General features: G+C 47.9%; 1 protein-coding gene across 2 annotated transcripts in view; it reads right to left on the bottom strand.

Annotated features, from left to right (window-relative positions):
• The window catches only part of Vapb (VAMP associated protein B and C), a 41,207-nt gene extending 27,814 nt beyond the window's left edge, over positions 1-13,393 (bottom strand). The window contains exon 1 of one of the 2 annotated variants that reach the window (XM_075963237.1): positions 13,224-13,393. In XM_075963237.1, the coding sequence (XP_075819352.1) occupies positions 13,224-13,281 (58 nt within the window). In that variant the 5' untranslated portion in view covers positions 13,282-13,393. The remainder of the gene's footprint in view (positions 1-13,223) is intronic. The other variant, XM_075963236.1, reaches the window with a different exon arrangement.
• Positions 13,394-22,602: the final 9,209 nt, after the last annotated feature.

Raw genomic sequence — 22,602 nt, 5'->3', positions numbered from 1 at the left:
TTAAGGTCAGCCTGGGCTGCACAGTAAGACCTCGCTCAGAGTTGAGAGCGTAGGGAAGAAGGTCAAGAGGTCATATAACATGTTCAGAAAAGACCAGCTCTTCAACAACCATGAACCCTCCAGGAAGGACACAAGAAGTTCTTGTTTTTCCCAAGTCTATCCTCCTAATCTCACACATTAACTCAGTGCTTTGGAAACAAAACCAAATCATTGTAACCAGTATGTTTTTAACAGCACAGGCTGAAGCCCAATCCTATGGCTCTCATTTTGAAATAATCACAAGAAAATTACAAGAAAAAATAAAGAATCCTGCATATAGACAAAAGATTGTTCCAAAGAGGTTTTAGACCCAAAGTATTCTAAACTAATAAAGCATCCTCTCATGGCTGCGGAGAAACATCACACCCATTATTACAGCCGAGGAATCAACACCCAGGGCTGTCACTGACAGCAACATCAAAGAGGCCAAGGGCCAGCTTGGCAGAAGAAGATGACAACTCCCTACTGGCAGCTCACTGATTCCTAGCTTCTGAGCCCCTTAAACTGCCTGTCAAGGAGTCCTCCACAGGTGGGAAAACTGGCCAGCACTCTCCTAGCTTAAGAATCCAATGACCAGAGACGCTAAGGCATGCTGTGGGACAATGGTCTGTACCCTGTCACTTGTATTTTAACAAAACATTGATTGACCAGTAGCCAGGCAAGACGTATAGGCGAGGTGACCAGGCAGGAAGTAGAGGCAGGGCGACGAGAACAGAAGAATTCTGGGAAGAGGAAAGACGCAGTCTGCAGTCATCACCTAGACACAAAGCAAGCAAGATGAGAATGCCTCACTGATAAAGGTACCAAGCCATGTGGCTAGTATAGACAAGAATTACAGGCTAATTTAAGATGTAAGAAAAAGTTAATAAGAAGCCTGAGCTAATAGGCCAACCAGTTTATGATTAATGTAGACCTTTGTGTGTTTCTTTGGGACTGAACCTCTGTCAACAAGGATAGGCCTGAGATCAATCTCAGGAAGGCACCTAGAAAACATGGGATGCTATGCAGGAAGGACAGCCCAGGAAACACTCTAGGAGGGTTCTCCTGTGTAACATGTACTACATTTCTTGAAGGGATATGACACAGCGAAGGAAAAGGATGAACCGGATCGGTACTGCAACTGCTATGTCTGAAAAGCATGAAGGGCACGTGGCTCATAGCTCACTGATACAGAGAACATGGAAAGAGACCATACTAAACTCCGGTGAGTAAGGAAAAGCAGGAAGTACAGACTGCAGACAGAGAGCAAAAGCACACCTAAATTACTCATTAAGTTTCACCTATCTCATTACAGAAAGGTTTAAATTAAGGTTGGTACCCACTAATGTCTATCTATGCTATGTCTGGGGCTTATTCAACTATGTGGCTATTTCTGTTTCTACATAATTATAGAAAGCTCCTGTAGCCAGACATGATAGCACACACCTTTAATCCCAACACTTGGGAGGCAGAAGCAGGTAGACCTCTTGTGAGTCCGAGGCCAGCCTGGGCTACACAGTGAAACCCAGAATCATAGGGAAGACTGTACACAGCTCTGCAAGCTGGCTCTTGCCCAGAACACCCTGTGGGCACTGTCCTAATCCATGAGCTGTCAGTTATATAATTTATACAAATCAAAGTTACAGCTTGGAATATGCTCAGCCCGGCACTGGTCTCAGCAACTCAACTGTGACAGAAGTTGTTTTCAGATCAGGAAACTCCATCACTTACCAAACAGGACGCTGCTCAGAGGATGTGGTAGGTCACTCCAGTAATCATAGCACTTGGGAGGCTGAAGCAGAATAATTGCTATGAGTTCCAAGCCAACCTTGGCTACAAATAACACACACACACAGAACCTTTCTGTGATATTCTGGGTTTTCTTAAATGTAAAACTCGCTGCCCATATACAGCACAGCCTTTTACACTTCCTTATGACATCCAGCAGGGCAGATCCGATGCAAGCAGAATTTCATATACCTATCCCAAAGGGAGCTTAGAAACCAAATGCTCCTTCCACAATCTTTACCACATCAACTAACAAACACCCTGAAAGCTTTCTCTACCTAAAAGACCAAAATCCATGTTCACAGTGACCATAGAGAGCAAGCCATTTTCCATAAAAACAGTCTATGTACACAGAGAAGCCAGCTGAGGGGCAGGAGTGACCCCAAGGCAGGGGCCCCAACTTCTCTGGGTTGCAGCTACTGCAATGCAAATAATGCTTCACAGCAGCATCAAGCTCAGTTACAGGACTCCTCCATGTGGACCCCTCTTTGGTACAGATGACACAGCCCGTGGAGGACATGGGTGGCCTCTGTGTCTCTGTTCATCTCACCACTGTGAAGAAGGGCCGCACATAGTTGGTGGCTTAGGGTAGACTATAGTCTGGTTTCCCTGACACTGAAGACCCTCCATAGCCATTCCAGTGAGAGGAGATTCAGATGGAAATACCATCCCTACTTTGGGAGGCAAGCTCATTCTTCAAGGCTCTGCTCAAATATCCGCTATTTTAGAAGGCATAGGGAATCCCTACAGCCAGGGATTACTCCTTTCTACTTCACCATAACAACGAGCTGACTTCTGCAGGTATGTCTACGCCCAGCCCTAGCTTCCAGGTTTTCAGGCCCACTATCCATTTCCCATCTCTCCTGGCTTATTTACTTACATTTGCACTTGCCACACCTACCCAACCTGCCTGAGAACCACTCTCCCCACGCTGCCCCTCTGCCAAGTCAGCTCTTAGCTTCCCTATTTTGGGCAGCAGATCCTAGGGCTCCACCCGCAAGATGGTCAGAACCCAGGTACCTCTCATCTTTTTCTCATTGTTGCTACTCTGGTCCACCATACCTGTCTTTCTTGTTCAGAAGTCTAGATCACCATAAGAGCCATGGAGTTCCCATGTATAGTCCAAACTACCAGATACATCAGCCAGGCCATTTTAATAACAAATTTTTAAAAGCCCTCCTCATTCCCACCACAGCACAACCCCAACTCTCAGGTAGTCTCCCTGTCTGTGCCCTTACGAGCTCATCTTGCCTCGCTATCACTCAAGGCACAAGGCTGCTGCCCTTGACCTCAGGGACTCATTGTCACCCGCCTTGCACTTGTCATTCTCAGGGTCTAGAATGTTCTTCCTACAAATGGCTTATATTTACACATCAGTTGTATACATTCAATCTCTCAGGTCATGTGTAACCAACCGCAGTAAAGTGGCTCCCCAGTGCCCTATCTAAATTGGAGCCCAGGAGTCAGAATCCAGCTCAAGGAAAAAGCGCATGCATAGATATGGCCCCAAATTCCATCCCCAGAACCACAAAAATCTTTTAAATATTTTAAAGTGTAAAAATAAAACACATTTTTTTTAATTTTTAAAATAAAACACATGAATAAAAATAAGTGACACATATAAATAAAAAGAGCTGTTCCTAAACCCTTTAACTCACGCCTGTCTTCACTCAGCATTAACTTCCACCTCGTTGGAAGATGAACTCTAAGGATTCCCAGCCTTTCCTCCCTCACAGCAGAGGCACACTGCAGACAGCAGAAAATGACGAGCAATGGTGCAGGCTCTAGACTCTCAAGCGAGAGAGATAAACACTACTGCTTCCCACCCAGAAGACAGGAGACAGTAAGCCCATAGGAGGATCATTCCAGGGCTCACCCAGAAGACAGGAAGGAGACAGTAAGCCCATAGGGGGATCATTCCAGGGCTCACCCAGAAGACTGGAGACAGTAAGCCCATAGGAGGACCATTCCAGGGCTCACCCAGAAGACAGGAGACAGTAAGCCCATAGGAGGACCATTCCAGGGCTCACCCAGAAGACAGGAAGGAGACAGTAAGCCCATAGGAGGATCATTCCAGGGCTCACCCAGAAGACAGGAGACAGTAAGCCCATAGGAGGACCATTCCAGGGCTCACCCAGAAGACAGGAAGGAGACAGTAAGCCCATAGGGGGATCATTCCAGGGCTCACCCAGAAGACAGGAGACAGTAAGCCCATAGGGGGATCATTCCAGGGCTCACCCAGAAGACAGGAGACAGTAAGCCCATAGGAGGATCATTCCAGGGCTCACCCAGAAGACAGGAGACAGTAAGCCCATAGGGGGATCATTCCAGGGCTCACCCAGAAGACAGGAAGGAGACAGTAAGCCCATAGGAGGATCATTCCAGGGCTCACCCAGAAGACTGGAGACAGTAAGTCCATAGGGGGATCATTCCAGGGCTCACCCAGAAGACAGGAGACAGTAAGCCCATAGGAGGATCATTCCAGGGCTCACCCAGAAGACAGGAGACAGTAAGCCCATAGGGGGATCATTCCAGGGCTCACCCAGAAGACAGGAAGGAGACAGTAAGCCCATAGGAGGATCATTCCAGGGCTTACCCAGAAGACTGGAGACAGTAAGCCCATAGGGGGATCATTCCAGGGCTCACCCAGAAGACAGGAGACAGTAAGCCCATAGGAGGATCATTCCAGGGCTCACCCAGAAGACTGGAGACAGTAAGCCCATAGGGGGATCATTCCAGGGCTCACCCAGAAGACAGGAAGGAGACAGTAAGCCCATAGGAGGATCATTCCAGGGCTCACCCAGAAGACTGGAGACAGTAAGCCCATAGGGGGATCATTCCAGGGCTCACCCAGAAGACAGGAGACAGTAAGCCCATAGGGGGATCATTCCAGGGCTCACCCAGAAGACAGGAGACAGTAAGCCCATAGGGGGATCATTCCAGGGCTCACTCAGGCACACTGAAGGGCCATTCCAGAGCTTACCTGGAACAAAGAATAATGTCTGCAACTGAGACCAACATGATGTATCTCCTAAGCTCTTGTGGCGCGAGCCTGAGTCTATTATAATAGCCTTAAGGCCTACAGTAAGCTCTTCAAACTAACTTACATTATTCTCCTATCACAGCTGGTGGGCAATGCAAGTTTGAGGGAGCCAAGGAATGTTTTTAAAACAGAGAAGTCTCAAGGTTACATTTCATTTAAGAAGAATTTTCTGTTAGCCCAGGCAGGTAATGACAGGCAACCTAGAAGGCTGAGGTAGGAGGGTAGAAAGTTCAAGACCTGCCTGGACAGCTTAGTGACACTCTTGTCTCAAAATAAAGTCACCCTTCCCCCACAGCAAAGGGCTGGGTATGCAGCTCAGCAGCAGAGGACCTGCCTGGCAAGCGTGAGATCCTGAGTTGAATCCCAGCACTAGAAAAATGAAAGTCCACCGATTGTATACACAACAGTTCAAAATATGACAGAGGCAGGTGGGGCGGGGGCATGCTACCGCATCAATCATGCAGGGTGTGTGCAGTTAGCAGGCTAGAGAGTTAATGATTTAAATGGCTTCACAGGTGTGAGAACGAGAAGAAGGGAAATAAATGATGTTTGCCTAACTGGACAAAGGACACTCCCAAGACACAGGAACACGTTCAAGGGTGAGAGGTAAATCACTGAGGAAAGGGGGAACAAGTTGAATATAAGGTTTCCATGACAACGAGGTTGGCAGGAGGTCTAGCCAGCCAAAAGAGCCAAAGGGCCTCCTGGAGATGCATAGCAGGCAGGGTATTGTGTAGAAAGAGCTGAAGGTATTATTAATGGGTAACACAAGAAAGGCAGGACAAGGGAAGCCTAAAGCCAGAATCCTGATAAAGGGAAATAGAGGTACCAGTAAAAGACGAGGAAGAGGCCAGCAAGCATGAGAAAAGCCAAGGACAGGTCAGGCATCGCAGAGAGAAACCTGATGATGGAGGAGGTCCTCAGAGGAGTAAAGACAGGAAGGCAGAGGCAAAGAGAAGACATGAGGCTGCATCTCAGACTCACTGTATCCGCAGCTGGCGTGAGGATGGGGGAGGAAGGCTCTCTTCAGGGAAGAGCATGCCACAGGTGCCTCTGGGACAAGGATGAAGGAGACAGAAGAGAGGACAGGAGAGGCCAGGGGAAGTATCAGGGAGCTAACTGATGAGCAGGACGTATATGTGCTGTGCCCTTGAAGGAGGGAGAAGCCCCAGTCAGTGGGCTGCACATAGCAGGAGGCTCAGGGAGGAGAGAGGCAGGCCCCCAACTGACATGCACATCAAGGAAAACACGTGGTAACCAGATAGTCTGGTGCTTTAGTGTCTGCAAGGGGACTGCGGAGCAGTGAAGCAGTTATAGAACCTCGGAACTGAGGAGGAAGGAGTGTTAGGGAGGAGGGAACGTGGTGTGTGCAAAAGTCCTGTGACCAAGGAGAACAAAGGCTGGAGAGGGAGACACCGGTCAGAGGGAGTGACAGCTGGGCATCTATCTCCCTGCTGAAGGATCTAATCTCTATCCTCCTGGCCATGGGTGACTGTAACACACTTAAGCAAGATATGGCCAGATCTGCATTTCTGGAAGCTGTACCAATGTGGACAAAAAGACAGGCCTCAGACTGTTGGGAGACCATAGTCTGCCAGAGGAAAGCAAGCCCTCCACAAAGAGAACGGGATGAAGGGGGCCCATGGCAGTCACAGCCTCTCTAGGCTGCTTGACCATGTAAATGTGACTGCTACTCCATGAGCTAACAGGCAGAGAGGAGGGCAAGGAGAATCAACCCAGGGCATGAATGGTAGAGAGGAAGGAACACCCAAACACTACAACAGTGGCTAAACACCCGCTACACATGTGACACAACGGGGTGCTCCTCAAGCTTCCCTGGACTTGCCAAATGCTTTCATCCACCCAGGACACACCTCAAACAGAACCTTAAGTTGCCCTCTACCCATAGGAGAGATGTCACTAGATACAAGGCGACTCACCCTGGCCAGCTTCTCTGCCCAAGGCTAGCACACAGGACAGAAAGCTCACGGCTCAGCCAAGAAAGGGCTGTGCAGCACCTGGAAGGACCATTTAGTCCAAACAATGTTTTCTGGGTACACTCACCTCTCCTGATTCACACTTCGCCAGTCTCTGCAAGCTGAGGCAACCTCTACCACGCATGAACTCTGCTGAGCCACCCAAGAAGTGGGCGGAACCACAGCTTGCTTCTGGGGAGGCAGAGCTATAAAATGCCACAGAACCTGAGAGATCACAAGAAAGCTACCAGCTTCCTCAGAGCCTAAGGGTCAAAAGATGAAATGACATTAGATTACCCTGGTCTCTTCCCTTGCTGGACATCTGAGGGCAGACAGGTCATCAGCCACTGCTGGAGTCACCTTGAAACTCTGGGTGGAGTTCTTGCTGTTACTCAGAATGCAGGTGGATAAACTTGTGCCCGAAATGCCCCCATCAGTACTCAAAGGACATGGACTTCATGGACTACACCCTTTCTTGAGCGGATTAGTCCAGACTATCTACCCAGTGAAGGCAAGCAGGCTAATCTTTGTACATAAAAATTAACAAGTGCTAGGACCTTCTAGATGAAAGGAGGAAATCACCCTGCTGGTCATTCGCACTTCACGTGGCTGTAAACATGTCACCTCTCTCTGCAGGAACCAAGCCTGCTTGAAGCACTGAGGGTGGGGGATACATTTTAAATATCCCTTTAAATTTCAAATGAGACAATCAATTTTAAATAGTGGATATTTACTCTTAATATTTTATATAAATAGCAAGCATTTTCTTGTGAGATTATATAATTTTATCAGCAGCACTGACTCCAGACACCCCTTCCAAGGGGGGGGTGTCCGGAAGCACCCATGAGGACGTTCCCAGTCAATAACAGCTTCTCTTTTTAAAAAAAAAAAAAAGGTGCATTTAGCATTTCGAAGAAAATGGAAATTTCAGGAAGTATTTTATTACCACACCATTTTTTTTTTTTTAAAGATAATCTTGGAATGACTCAACTTCAGTGCTCTGCTTCCAGAGCTCGGCTTCCTGAGCCACTCTTGTTTCTGAGGTAGCCGCCCAGGTCCCTAGGTAAGGGCTTCAAAGAACCGGTGAACAAGGGCCAAAGTCATCTGGGTGTGATGTACTGACAATGGCCTGAAAGGGCCTGAAATGACAGAAAACGAGGGGGCTGCTGAAAACCATAATGCAACTTTGTTTTAGCACAATTCAAGGCTTTTATTTTATGAAAGACTCCAAGGCAAGCTCATCCTGACTAATGGAACCCGTTCTCTGTGTTCATCTTCTGTCATCTTGCTGACAGCCCTGCTCCTCCTGGACAGGGTCATCTTCAGATGGCAAGATTTTTACCAAGGAAAGGGACAGATGAAGCAGTCTTCACCTTAGAAGTCCAGTCTCTGTTCTGACACTCTCCGTAGCACCTGAGTGCCTACCAAGGGACTTACTCCCATGCTCCATCCCTAATTTTCAACTACTTAGTCTAAGACTGCAGGCGCAAAATCCGTCTTTTTGGAAGAGAGACGCCATCTAAGAGTAATAAATAAAAGATGGTGTTAATGCCGCTTAGGAGCCGTCTCTTAATAACCATCAGCTCAGACTAATCACTTCGATAAATCAACATGCGGATGAAAAGTTATTAGGGAATTACCAGGCCGCCCGCCACAAGTCCTCACGGAGATGCCGCCTTGCCTTCCAAGTGCAAGGCCAAGGACTGCCAAATGTTTTTAATAAAAAGAAGCAGAGAAGAGAAAGTTACCTTCTAGTTCACACTTTTTCTCCTAGGGATAAGGTTTCACGAGTAAACAGTACTATCAATGAAGATTTAAGTCTGACTCAAGCCTAGGAACTAATGCCACTAGATTTTGATGAACAAGCCGGTTAATAATTAAACACATGAAAATCATCTATTCAGGATGGATTTAAACCGCACAGCCGTCAGAAAGCCTTAACCAGGCTGCTGACATTTTGTTATGCTGTACAGGATAGTCTGAGGCCACAGCGGACAGGACCCACTGGATGGGAGCCTGTTTTCAATTTCACCCATCTTGTATCACACAACAACCTGACCACCTGGATCTGTTCTCTCCACACAAAAGATAGTGTCTATCCACAAGTTTGGAATGCTCAAGTACCCAAGTCACAAACGGTGTTGCGACTGACTTCTCAGAGGTCACCAGCTTAGTGGCAGAACCAGGCAAGGAGTCGAATCCACAAGCAGCTGGTGCCTCATCCCAGTGAGGTACTTAGCAGTCATTCCCAGCTACCACTAAGAATACAATGGGGTGGGGGAGGCTTGACTCCCGGACAATGACCCAAATGTACAAGACACCACTTACCAGAGGAGATCTGATGGGACAGGAAAGACAGAATCTTGAGAGGATGGATGCAGACACATGTCAGAGCTCCCAGAGAGATGTAAGTAGCATCAGGCCCTGGAAGGTCGGGCAGGGAGAAAGGGACCCTTCCACAGGCCTCTGAAGCCTTTCACTCTCTCGGGAGCTGTCCTGGCCTGAAGGAGCGTCTACAGACTTCATAAAAATCAGGGGTCTTGGAAAGCCCTACATACCCCACGTCTTCCCATCTTCCTGTCTCCTCTGACTGTTGAATGCAGGGCAGTGCAGCATGATCCACAGAACTATAGGAATCTGTGTGTACATGCCCATGTGTGGGCATATGCACATATATATACATATATATGTGTGTGTGTGTGTGTACGTATGTGTGTGCTATGAGATAACCTTCTATATGCTGTAAGTTTTATTTCCATTGGTTAATGAAGGCGTTTCTTTGGTCTATTGCAAGGCAGAAAGAATAATGCTAGGTGGAAAAGCCAAACTGAAAATATAGGGAGAAAGAAGGGCAGAATCGAGGGAAATGTGAGCCAGTTGCCCAAGAAGCAAGATGCCAACAGACTGGTAAAAGCCACGTGGCAATACATAGATTAATAGAAATGGGCTAATTTAAATGTAAGAGCTAGTTAGTAATAAGCCTGAACTATAGGCCAAGCAGTTTGTAATTAATATTAAGCCTCTGAGTGATCATTTAGAAGTGGCAGAGGAACGGGGCAGAACAGAGAAATCTCTATTTACATGCATGTATGCATATATGTATGTACATGTATGTGCTCGTATGTATGTATACATGCATACGTGTGTGGTGCTGGAAATCAAACCAAAGGGTCTTATACCACTGACTGACATCACACTCCCGCCCTTTTGGGGTTTGGTTATGGGTTTGGTTTTATTTTGTTTATATGTTTTCTTGAGATGTAGTCCAACTTGATCTTGAACCCGCAATCTCCCTGCCTTAGTTTCCAGGGTACTTGGATTATCGGTGTATGTCACCATGTCCAGTCTATAATGTATTTAAATTTAACATACCACACAAAATCCCGAGATAATGCAAATACTAAATACCACACCATCATCTTCAACTGAAGTAAAAGTCTGAGGATCCCCAGAAAACAAGGGCTTTGATTAGCTCACAAGTGTAATCTAGTAAGAGGAACTGCAGAAATCAGAGTCCTTATTCTCAACAACACGAAGGACACCAGCTAAATCTGAAGGCTCTCACCCTTAACACAAAGAGCTAACTACTGGGCCTCTCATTTTCTTGTCTCAGCACCCAGCTTAAAGCAAACAAACCAAGAAACTAAACACCCCAGCTGGCACCACCCACAATCCCAGCACCAGGGAGCTAAGGCAGAATATCCGCTCCCTCCAGATCTGCCTGAAGGGCACAGTAGGTAAGGCTTCATCTCCAAGAGACAAGGGCTCTGTGCTCACAAAGCCTGTCAGAAGCCCACGCATCCCTGGATGCTTCCAGAGTGAGGACATTCGGACACCAAACTTCTGGACCATCTCCCTGGCAACTAGTGATGTTGGCTGAAGAGGTGTCACCTTCTTAGCACAGCCACCCACTCAAGGACAAGAGGAGTAAGGTAGCTGTCCAAGGTCACACACAGGCAACTAAAAGAAGCAGAACATGATTGTCTCCTTCCCAGATCACACACCAGAGGACATGGTAGGGGCGCTTGGGGCTTCAAGGCTCAACCCAAGGGAGGCCCAACAAGTCATCACACAGTCTCAACCTGGTGGGTGTGCAGGCCCGACTCCTGTGGACTAGCCAATCCTGGCCTTTCAATCTGCGCCACACCTCCTACCCATGCCATTCCCAAGAAGCAAGCACCCCAGTTTTTGGATCTCTATGCATACCACCATCCACGTCTAGAACACACCCACCCACTTCCACCCTGCTGTTACTGGACCTCTGTAACCAGCTTCAGTGACACTCCCCATGCTCCAGGCTGCATTGCCCACCATGCTCTCCCATCTGGACCATCTCATCTGTCCCTTCTTTCCCGGGGCGGAAAGGGTGGGTGAGTGAATGCCGAGGAAGAATGGGTGAGCACAATCAACCAGACTTGGAATATTCCTGGGTCCCAACACATGGATGTGGACCAATGAGCCAAGTTAGGGGAGGCAGAGCTGGGCTCCTGAATGAAGAACTCCAGCCACTGACTTACCATATCCACTTTGGCTACCTGGCTTTCAGTCTCCTCCAAGGAACCCAGAGACCACCACAGAAAGTCAAACAAAGATGTCCCTCAATGAAGTTAGAGCCTGATATCCCCTAAGTGGAAAATGTGTTTAAGTAAGAACGCATTCAATCTAACTCACCTTTCTGAACATCACAGCTGACCTCAACACGCTCCAGACTTACATCGGCCCAGAGGTGCATAACCAGCTAGCACAAAGCCCGTTTTATAATAATCTATTAGTCAAATATTTGTGAAGTCGGTAATCCCAGCAGCCGAGAAGCAGGAGGGCCTTCTCAAGGTCAAGCCTGAAGGAGGGCCAGCGGGATGGCCCAGCAGGTCAAAGCACTGACTGAACAAGATTGGAGCTCAAAATTCAATCCCTGACACCCACGTAATGGACAGAGAAATGGCTCCTGTGAGCTGTCCTGTGACCGCTACACGTTCACTACGGCACATATATCCCCACAAAGAATAAATAAAGGCAAAATAAAAAGTAACAACGCATGCTGACGATCTTACATGTGTGCACACACACCATACAGAGACGGACACCTTGTAGCGATGACATGATCCAAACACACGGAAGCATTAACAGTCATAACTGGAGGCTGCAGCTCAATGCTGCATAGCCACAGAGAGGAGCACACACAGGGAGGAGCACACACAGAGAGGAGCACACAAAGGGAGGAACACACACAGAGAGGAGCACACACAGGGAGGAGCACACGACACCAAATTCCAAATAGCTGCTACCAAACGACACCACCTCTCTCCAGCTCCAGGTGATCCTGGTAAGTGGGGGGCTTCTGGCAACTAGAATCCACATTAACGGGATATTTTTATTTGAAAATGTTTGTGTATGTTGTCTGTGTGTCTGTACAACTTGTAGGAGTCGGTTCTCTCCTTACACAACATGGGTCTCAGGAACTGAACTCAAGTCGTCAGCATTGGTAGCAAGCGCCATTAGCTGCTGGGCCATCCCTACAGCCAGTGTTAGGCTTCCTGAAGTTGTTTTGGGCTTAACTGGACAGCCTCTGCTTCCTCAGCCGCAGCTCAGAAGCGTCTCCCGGGAGTCTGTGGCTACAATGGCTAAGTGTGGCAAACTTCTGAAATGTCCGTATGTGCCAACCGGGTAGCCGTACACTGCTTCCCAACGGTAGAGAAACGGGTGACTCTCGACACCCTAATCGTGAGCACCTGTTGTGGGCTACATACAGACGATACTGGGCGATCACACCAGCCAACCTAAAGTCCACCTTCACAGAGTCTAGCTTCATCCTTTCCTTCAGAGCACTTACCACCGCCTGCCACCACCATCTTGCTCACTGGTGTGATGAGCTTTATAGGCCTCCAGTGTCCACTATGGTGGCTCAGAACATGCCAAGAAGGAAGGAATGGGCCAGACATGGCCCCTGTTTCCTCATGACCCTTAGATTTGTTGAGTCTACATATACACGTATATAAATACGTGTGTGTTTGTATGTGTGTGTACACATACATACGTAAATGTATGTATACACACTATAACATGCATATTCTGTGCATATAGTTGTATAATGTGCACCTTTTTATTCACGTGTGCATGCTTACATGTGTAAAGTGCACCTTCACACACAAATGTATACAGAAAGTGTATGAACTACCCAAAAAGTGTGCACAGGACTCCTGGGCTGTTATTGGCTGCCCGGGGTGAGGTGGGGAGGCTGACAAGAAGGGAACTCAGGCAGACTCCGTGCACTGACTCCACATGCATGAATTAGGCGCCTGGTGCATGCGGGCCTCCGGCGGACAGTGTCCTGCCCTCAGGGCGCGTCCCTTCCGGCGCCGGGCGCTGAGTGACAGCTCCCGGGCCGGCCGCCCGCTTACCTCGGAACTTGAGCTCGTGCTGTGGCTCGAGGCTCAGGACCTGCTCCACCTTCGCCATGATCCTCCCCGTCGGGGGCGGCGGCGCGGGCGGGGGGCGGCGGCCTGGGCGGCGGGGCGCAGGGGCGGAGGGCGAGGCCGCGGTGCCCGGCGAGTTTACGGCACGCACGCACGTAGGCACGCACGCCCCGACGCACGCACGCACTACGCACGCACGCTGTAGCGGCCGGCCCGGCAGCGGCCAGAGGCTCCGGCGGCGAAAGGGAGACTGCGCATGCGCCTGGTGTCTGAGGCTCAGCAAGGCCCTGCCCGGACGGGGGAGGGCGGAGCTTCAGCACCAGGGGGCGTGGCCTCATGCGGTTTGGGAGGAGGGGCAGTCTCCAGTGAGTCTGTTTAGTTAGCGCCTGCGGGGAGAACTGTTGTTAAGTGCTTTACTTAATAATAATAATTAACAAGAATAAACTTCCACTTTCTTCCCGCACGTGTGGTGCCAGACTCTGCTGAGCCTGAATATAATAAAGTACTTATTATTCTTACAAACACGATGTTTATGGGTTAGTGATATGTGCTAGGCCTTGTGACAGTTCATAAATAACAATTATAAATATAATAAACAGGCAATTATTGTTTGCTTATTTCGTGCCACTCTGCTGAATGCTTTCAGTAACTGTCATAAATAAAAGCTATTCTGCACTCATATTTCCAAGCAGCAAAGCACTACCCCGAACTGTTTGCTAATAGATACCATTATTTGTTTATGCAGAAAATATTTAGAAATACAATAACCGGAAAACGACCTGCTTCACACCTTGCTTGGACCTCATGGAGAGAATAAATTGGTTACACAAATAAATCACATGATTAAAAGAGTCTCAGAGCCTAGATCTGTCTAATGCCCAAAATAGGCACACTCTAAGCTCATATTAGCATGTGACTAATATTTCATTGTGTAACATATACTGTGTGAAATAGACCTTAACAGCCTCCTCCCCAAACATGCATAGATGAAGGAGACAGCACCTCCCCAGGCCCTGCTCTGTGTTCACCGTGCTCTCTGCCCTTCCCATGCGCTGGACCTTTGGGCTTTCTAAATTTGTTAAGAGTATCTTTCATCCAACTCAAGCTTTTCAGTCAACATTTTTCTTAATTTTACTCTTTTTGGTGCTGTTTTACTTTTGTTTCAAAGACAGGGTCTCAAATCCCAGTCTGCCTTGAACTCACTATGTAGCTGAGGATAACCTTCATTGTCCTGCCTCCACCTCCCGAGGTCAGAGATTCCCATTCATGCTGGGCTGGAGCTGGTGTCCAAGGCTGAATGCCAGCCAGCACCTTACCAGCGGCACTGACTCCCTGCTCTCTAATTTTATTTTGTTTTTGAAGTAGGGTTTCACTACGTAGCCCAGGCTAGCCTGGAACTCACTATGTAGAGGCCAAGCTGACCTCAAGTCTGATGATGATGGTGATGATGGTGGTGATGATGGTGATGATGATGGTGATGATGATGGTGATGATGATGATGATGGTGGTGGTGATGATGGTGGTGGTGATGATGATGGTGGTGATGATGATGATGATGATGATGGTGGTGGTGATGGTGATGATGATGATGATGATGATGATGATGATGGTGATGATGATGATGGTGATGATGATGGTGGTGATGGTGATGATGATGATGGTGATGATGATGATGATGATGATGATGATAGTGATGATGATGATGATGATGATGATGATGATGATGGTGATGATGATGGTGGTGATGATGATGATGATGGTGGTGATGATGGTGATGATGATGGTGATGATGATGGTGGTGATGATGGTGATGATGATGGTGGTGATGATGGTGATGATGATGGTGATGATGATGGTGGTGATGATGGTGATGATGATGGTGATGATGATGATGGTGATGATGGTGATGATGATGGTGATGATGATGGTGATGATGATGGTGGTGATGATGGTGATGATGATGGTGATGATGATGATGGTGATGATGATGGTGGTGATGATGGTGATGATGATGGTGGTGATGATGATGGTGGTGATGATGATGGTGATTGTGATGGTGATGGTGGTGATGATGGTGGTGATGATGGTGGTGATGATGATGGTGATTGTGATGATGATGGTGGTGGTGGTGATGGTGATGATAGTGGTGATGATGATGGTGATGATGATGATGATGGTGGTGATGGTGATGATGATGGTGGTGATGATGGTGACGGTGGTGGTGATGATGATAGTGATGGAGGATGGTGGTGGTGATGATGATGGTGACGTGGTGATGGTGGTGGTGAAGATGGTGATGATGGTGATGGTGGTGGTGATGATGATGGTGATGGAGGATGGTGGTGGTGATGATGATGGTGATGTGGTGATGGTGGTGGTGAAGATGGTGATGATGGTGACGGTGGTGGTGATGATGATGGTGATGGTGGTGATAATGGTGATGATGGTGATGATTGTAAATTATGCCTAACTGAGAACTTTCTATGTGCCATTTTAAAGAGTGTGGCTCAGTAGTATGGACCACTTTCATGTTGCCTGCAGCTATCTAGCCCACCCATATCCAAAGCTTTCATCTTGCAAAGCTGAAGTTCATCATCGCTTAAACAGTAAGCCCGACTTTCCCTTCCCCGGCCCCAGCCCTTGGCGATCATCGTTCTATTTTCTGTCTCTGAATTTGAGTGTTCTGGTACCTGTGGAAGAGGCATCCTATTAAGTCCTTTGTGACTGGGTTACTTAGCACTGAGACAGGAAGGTATAGAAGCGGTGTGAAGGGGTGAGAAGGGAAGGGCCCCCCAACCACCCTGGCTCATAGTTTGCCTTTCTTTCTGGCTAATATTCAAGAACCTCAGTGCCACTGAATGTCACAGCCTCACTGCAGAGGGCTCAGAGACAATGACTCTTCTGAACCTAGCAGGGGTGACCGCTGACTGGGATTACAGATTGAGCTCTCCCCAAATCCCATGTTCCAGTGAAGTAGTAACCCCATGAATTTTTTATAACAACAGGGCAAAGACAGTCATAAAATAGCATTTCTCATATACTTAGGGGGGAACCTGAGGTGGGCAGTTACAGAAGAAAGGGCAGCGCTCTGCTATAGGCATAGATACCCCCGACAGCATTCTTAGCCCTTGATTGAAAGGAACTAGGGGTCGATCATACACTCCTAAGGATTTACCTGAGGTGACAGAAGCTGTGAGGCTGGGTACAGAAGAGGGCAAAAGATGGTTCTCCTGTGGTGAACTGGCTCTGGACTTGCAACATTCCAACCCCTCCACATCATTGCGGTTCTGTTCAGTCAATTAGCCTTGGACGAGACAGCTTCTGTCCCAGAATTCTCATTTTCATGATAAAGCCAAAGTGCCTGGAGAGTTCATGTGCATCTCTCTAGAGGCACCTCAGACAAGGATTTGAAAACATGGGTGAGTTTCCCCATCTCAGCACACCTCTCTCATCCCTACACTGGAACACTGCACCTCAGGCAAACCCCTTACAGCTTTACTGACAATGCACAATCCTTTAAATAACCCAGCTTGAATATTGTTTTCACTTCATTTCAAACTCTACTTCATCTTTAAACTTTGTAATGATTTGCTTCCTTTGAGGGATGCAATTTAAAGCCACAGGACCGTGCGTGGAGCCATGGCGGAGGCGCCAAAGCGTTAGCAAACGTGGAGCACATGCTGAAAGCCAGCGCCCAGGAGGCAGAGGCACACAGATCTCCTATGAAGGCCTGTCTGCTCTGCATAGTGAGTTCCAGGCCATCAAAGAGAGCCCTCTTGAGAAGTTGACACCCGTGACTCAGGTGTGTGCTGTCTTTTTCCTATGTCTCTGTCTTTAGACACTTAGTGAACTCATTCAGTTTGCCTTGCTTCTGGCTCATCTTAAAATTCTTTTCTGTGCTATCGTCAAGCATATGGCCTCACCTGAGCAGAGGTCTCTAAGGGAAAAGAAGCTCTTCAGGCTGCTGGCAGTGGTGTTGGACTGTCTCCCTGCCACCACTGCTGACAGCGGGATGTCCCTCAGGGCTCATCTATTGTGTAGCATGTGTGACAATATCGCTTTCAAATGCCACCTCAACCCATCCTTCCACTCGTAACACCTGGAGTTCTCCTTGGCATTTTAATTCATGATGTTTTGGAAACTGCAGGTTGTTTTCCAATAGCAGCTTAGAAAAGGAGTCCAGGGTGTTGTTCTGGGGTCTGCAAAGAAAGAACAGGGTGTGCTGGGCTGCCTTCTGCTCATCCAGAAACTCCTATTTGGCTTTGCTAACATGCTTGCACTCAAACCTATGCACAGTGTCACAAATATTAGCAAAATACCTTTATTTCTGGGAATTGTTCTGCAGAGAAGAAAGAGGGAAGGGAGGAGTAGAGGGGGAAGGGGAGAGAGCGGGAGGAAAAAAATAGTCATATTTTCTCATACCAGTTCATGTCTCTTAAGAGAATCATCAGGTGGTGGCTCCCAGCACTAGGGAGGCAGAGACAGGAGGATCTTTGTGAGTTTGAGGCCAGCTTGGTCTACAAGAGCTAGCTCCAGGACAGGCTCCAAAGCTACAGAGAAACCCTGTCTCAGGAAGAGAGAGAGAAATCATCATCATCATCATCATCTTCATCTTTATCTTTTGGACTTAGTTTTGCTGTGTAGTTCAGTTGGTTCAGAACTCACTTCCTAGTCCAGGTTGGCTTCCAATTTGTGATCCACCTGTCTCAGTCTTCTGAGAGCCAGCACTGTGGCCATGGACCACTACCATCAGGTCTATGTATCTGCTTAAATCACTTTTCTTTCCACCATCATTGGTGCAGGAGGCTTTTGCATGCTAGTAAGTGTCCTGTGACTTACAGCCCCAGTCCTCTGAAATCCACCTTGACCTGTCATCTTCATGTTCCATATTCCAGAAAGATCTAGACCTTTCTTTGGGTCACTTTTATCCCTTAGACTGCCAGTAAGCTTTTCGAGTAGTTTTCCATTGTTCACTGTTGGAGTCTACAGCTGTGCTTTATGCCTTTATATACAAGCGTGGTCACGTGGGTTTGCAGCTGACCTCAAGCCCCACCCCAGGCATGATGTCACACAGTTTTACTGTTAGTTTCTCTTTCTGGCTTTCTAGGTGCTCAGCAGTCACAGTACCCAGGTCAATTTGTTCATACAGAACCCCCACAACCTGCCACAAAAGCCACTTTGTGAATGAACCCACTGAGCAGGCAGCGACACAGCAAGGGAAGCAGAATATTATCCAAAGAGTGCACTGTCTGCTTAGTCACTACAGAACCTGCTGTGGGACAATGGCTTTACCCTGTAAACATTTGTTTCTTGTACTTGCTTAATAAAATGCTGATTGGCTGGTAGCAGGCAGGAAGTATAGGCAAGACAATGAGAACAGGAGAATTCTGAGAAGAGGATTCTACAGTCTGCAGTCATGACCCAGCCACAGAAGAAGCAAGATGTGACTGCTTTGCCAAATAAAGTACTGAGCCACGTGGCTAACATAGACAAGAATGATGGGCTCATATAAGTTATAAGAGTTAACAAGACGTCTGAGCTACTAGGCCAATCAGTTTATAACTAATGTAGACCTCTGTGTGATTTCTTTGGGACGAAATGACGGTGGGAACTGGGCAGGACAGAAACCTCAGTCAACAGAATGGTGCCCAACGTGGGGCAACTGCATCCATGTAAAGCCTGAGAGAACTTGAAAAGTAATTTCTAGACAGAAAAGAATAGAGTTAAGCATGGCTTATTGATAGCAGCATTTTCTCAGGTTGGCTCTGTTTACTAGAGGCAAATGCATCTCATTTAAGAAAGACTTTCTGACTCAGCTTTAGCTGCAAAAACTTTGCAGCCCTTTTGAGAGGCTCTGCCACAAAACACTTAAATGATGTTTATGAATAGCCTACAGCATGCTTCTTGGTGGCATCACGGACCTTGAAACACCATAAAGTTGTGGCAATAAACATGGTTCTGGCCGGTCACGGCTTTAATCCTAGCCACATTGCTTAGCAAATTAAAGACTCATGTGGTCAGAAAAAGAGAGATATACTGTAAAGATAGATTCAGACAAATAAAACCTCTAAATGGTTTACAGTGTGTTTAAAAATATATGTAGGCTTGGGAGAGAAAAGAAAAAAGGATAAAGTCCTTAAAATAAAGAGAGTAGTTGGGTATGGTGGCACACACCTTTAATCCCGGCACTTGGGAAGCAGGGGCAGGCAGATCTCTGTGAGTTCAAGAACAGCCTGGATACTATATGCTATCATGTTATCTTTGAATTGTTTGAATGCTGAGGAAGGAGCAACAGCTACCAAAAAATATTTGTTTATAAATCTGCTAAATTAATCCAAAATAGGTATTTTGAAAATACCTTGACTTCAGAATTGAAGTCGAAAGGTATGTTCCTTTGAAGAAGAGGTTTTGCTTTTATTGCCACAGGAAATTAGAGACTGTAGATTCATTCTGAGTTAAGAAAAATCAGATTTGATCAAGGAAGACCACCTGAGAAATCTCCAATAGGAGCAGATGACCCAGATGTCTGAGTTCTACATCCAGAACAGATTCAAGACCTCTGCCTGAGATGATCAAGCCTCACAGGATACTCCAATCATGGCTTGATCATAATTCTAAATTTTCTTTAGGTCCCCATAAGATTATTAGCACCCCCAACCAGCAGGAAGTAGCCTGGAAAACTACTCCCACATTCCCAAAAAAATGGACTATGGATATTTTCCTTTGTTTAGAATGTTGGCTATTAAGCTGTTATGGATACTGGTCAGGAGAAAAGCTAAACAAAGAATATTAGATTCAGAGTTCTTGTTCTTTAAAAAAAAGGGGGGGGGGTGGAATTGCAGTGAGACAATGGTTTTACCCTGTAAACATTTGTTTCTTGTACTTGTTTAATAAAATGCTGATTGGCTGGTATCCAGGCAGGAAATATAGGCAGGGAAATGAGAACAGAGGAATTCTGGAAAGAGGATTCTGCAGTCTGCAGTTATGACCCAAGAAGAAGCAAGATGTGACTGCCTTGCCAAATAAGGTACCAAGCCACGTGGCTAACATAGACAAGAATAATGGACTAATATAAGTTATAAGAGTTAACAAGAGGTCTGAGCTACTAGGCCAATCAGTTTATAACTAATGTAGACCTCTGTGTGATTTCTCTGGGACTCAATGACTGTGGGAACTAGGCAGGTCAGAAACCTCGGTGAACAAGAACCATGGCTACAGGGGACACATTCTCATGGGAATGGTCCACCTTGAGAAGTGTCCCCAGATCTGGTGACCAGACTTCCCCATCTCTACTCTCTGTCCCTGGCCATCCACTGCTGATGACCGTAAACATGCCTGTGCCCCTGCCCATGCAGCTTTCCTTTTGCTCATGTTCCTATATTCCTGTTCCAAACCCCTGTGCTACCTCTCATCCATCTGTGCTCCTGACCCACGCACTTGTGCTCCTCTGTCTCATGCACCTGTGTTCTGGACTATGTACTTACTATGTTCCTGACCACCTGTGCACCTATATGCACCTATGCTCCTGTTCCGTGAACCTATGCTTGTGGCTATGCACCTGTGCTCTTGTCCATGCACCTATATTATTCCTGTTCCATGGATCTCCTGACCCATGCACATGTACTCCTGATCATGCACTGCGCTCCTGCCCATGCACCTGTGTTCTTCCTGTTCCGTGCACCTATGTTCCTGTCCCATGAATCTCCTGACCCATGCACATGTACTCCTGATCATGCACCTGTGCTTCTGCCCACAAACCTGTGCTTCTAATCCATGTACCTCTGCTCCTGCTAATGCAACTGTGCTCCTACCCATGCATGTGTGCTCCTGCCCATGCATCTCTACTTCTAACCCATGCACCTGTGCTCCTAGTCCATGCACTTGTGCTCCTACCCATGCACCTGTGCTCCTACCCATGCACCTGTGCTCCTAGTCCATGCACCTGTGCTCTTACCCATGCACCTGTGCTCCTGCCCATGCACCTGTGCTCCTAGTCCATGCACCTGTGCTCTTACCCATGCACCTGTGCTCCTGACCCATGCACCTGTGCTCCTGCCCATGCATTTCTGCTCCTGGTCGATGTACCTCTGCTCCTAACCATGCACCTCTGCTTCTGACCCATGTACCTGTGCCCTGACCCATGTACCTGTGCTCCTGCCCATGCACCTGTGCTCCTACCCATGCAGCTCTGCTTCTGACCCATGTACCTGTGCTCCTGACCCATATACCTTTGCTCCTAACCATGCACCTCTACTCCTGCACATGCACCCGTGCTTCTGACCCATGCACCTCTGCTCCTGTCCATACACCTCTGCTTCTGGCCCATGCACCTCTTCTCCAGACCCATGAACCTGTGCTCCTACCCATGTACCTGTGCTCCTGCCCAATGCACCTCTTCTCCTGACCCATGCACCTGTGCTCCTGCCATGGACCTGTGCTCCTGCCCATGCACCTCTGCTCCTGCCCATGCACCTGTGCTTCTGACCCATGAACCTCTGCTCCTGACCAATGCACCTGTGCTCCTGACCCATGCACCTGTGCTCCTGACCCATGCACCTGTGCTCCTGCCCATGTACCTGTGCTCCTGACCCATGCACTTGTGCTCCTGACCCATGCACCTGTGCTCCTGCCCATGCACCTGTGCTCCTGACCCATGCACCTGTGCTCCTGCCCATGCACCTGTGCTCCTGACCCATGCACCTGTGCTCCTGCCCATGCACCTGTGCTCCTGACCCATGCACCTGTGCTCCTGACCCATGCACCTGTGCTCCTGCCCATGTACCTGTGCTCCTGCCCCATGCACCTCTTCTCCTGACCCATGCACCTGTGCTCCTGCCCATGCACCTGTGCTCCTGACCATGCACCTGTGCTTCTGACCCAGGCACCTCTGCTCCTGCCCATGCACCTGTGCTTCTGACCCAGGCACCTCTGCTCCTGCCCATGCACCTGTGCTTCTGACCCAGGTACCTCTGCTCCTGACCATGCACCTGTGCTCCTGACCCAGGCACCTCTGCTCCTGCCCATGCACTTGTGCTTCTGACCCAGGCACCTCTGCTCCTGACCCATGCACCTGTGCTCCTGACCCAGGCACCTCTGCTCCTGCCCATGCACTTGTGCTTCTGACCCAGGCACCTCTGCTCCTGACCCATGCACCTGTGCTCCTGACCCAGGCACCTCTGCTCCTGACCCATGCACCTGCATTTCTAATCGTGCATCTCTGCACACGACCATGCACCTATGGACCTGGTTGTTTCTGCTCCTTCCCATGAATTTTTACTCCTGATTGTGCATCTGTGCTCCTGGTCCTTTCTCCACCACATCAAGTAGATAATCACACTTATTTCTTGAGATTCTGACAAATGGT

This window comes from Microtus pennsylvanicus, chromosome 2 (assembly GCF_037038515.1).
Source record: "Microtus pennsylvanicus isolate mMicPen1 chromosome 2, mMicPen1.hap1, whole genome shotgun sequence".
In the NCBI taxonomy this organism is placed as follows: Eukaryota; Metazoa; Chordata; class Mammalia; order Rodentia; family Cricetidae; genus Microtus; species Microtus pennsylvanicus.
The sequence above is the reverse complement of the archived record's forward strand: the minus strand, read 5'-3'. Positions and strand labels throughout refer to the sequence as shown.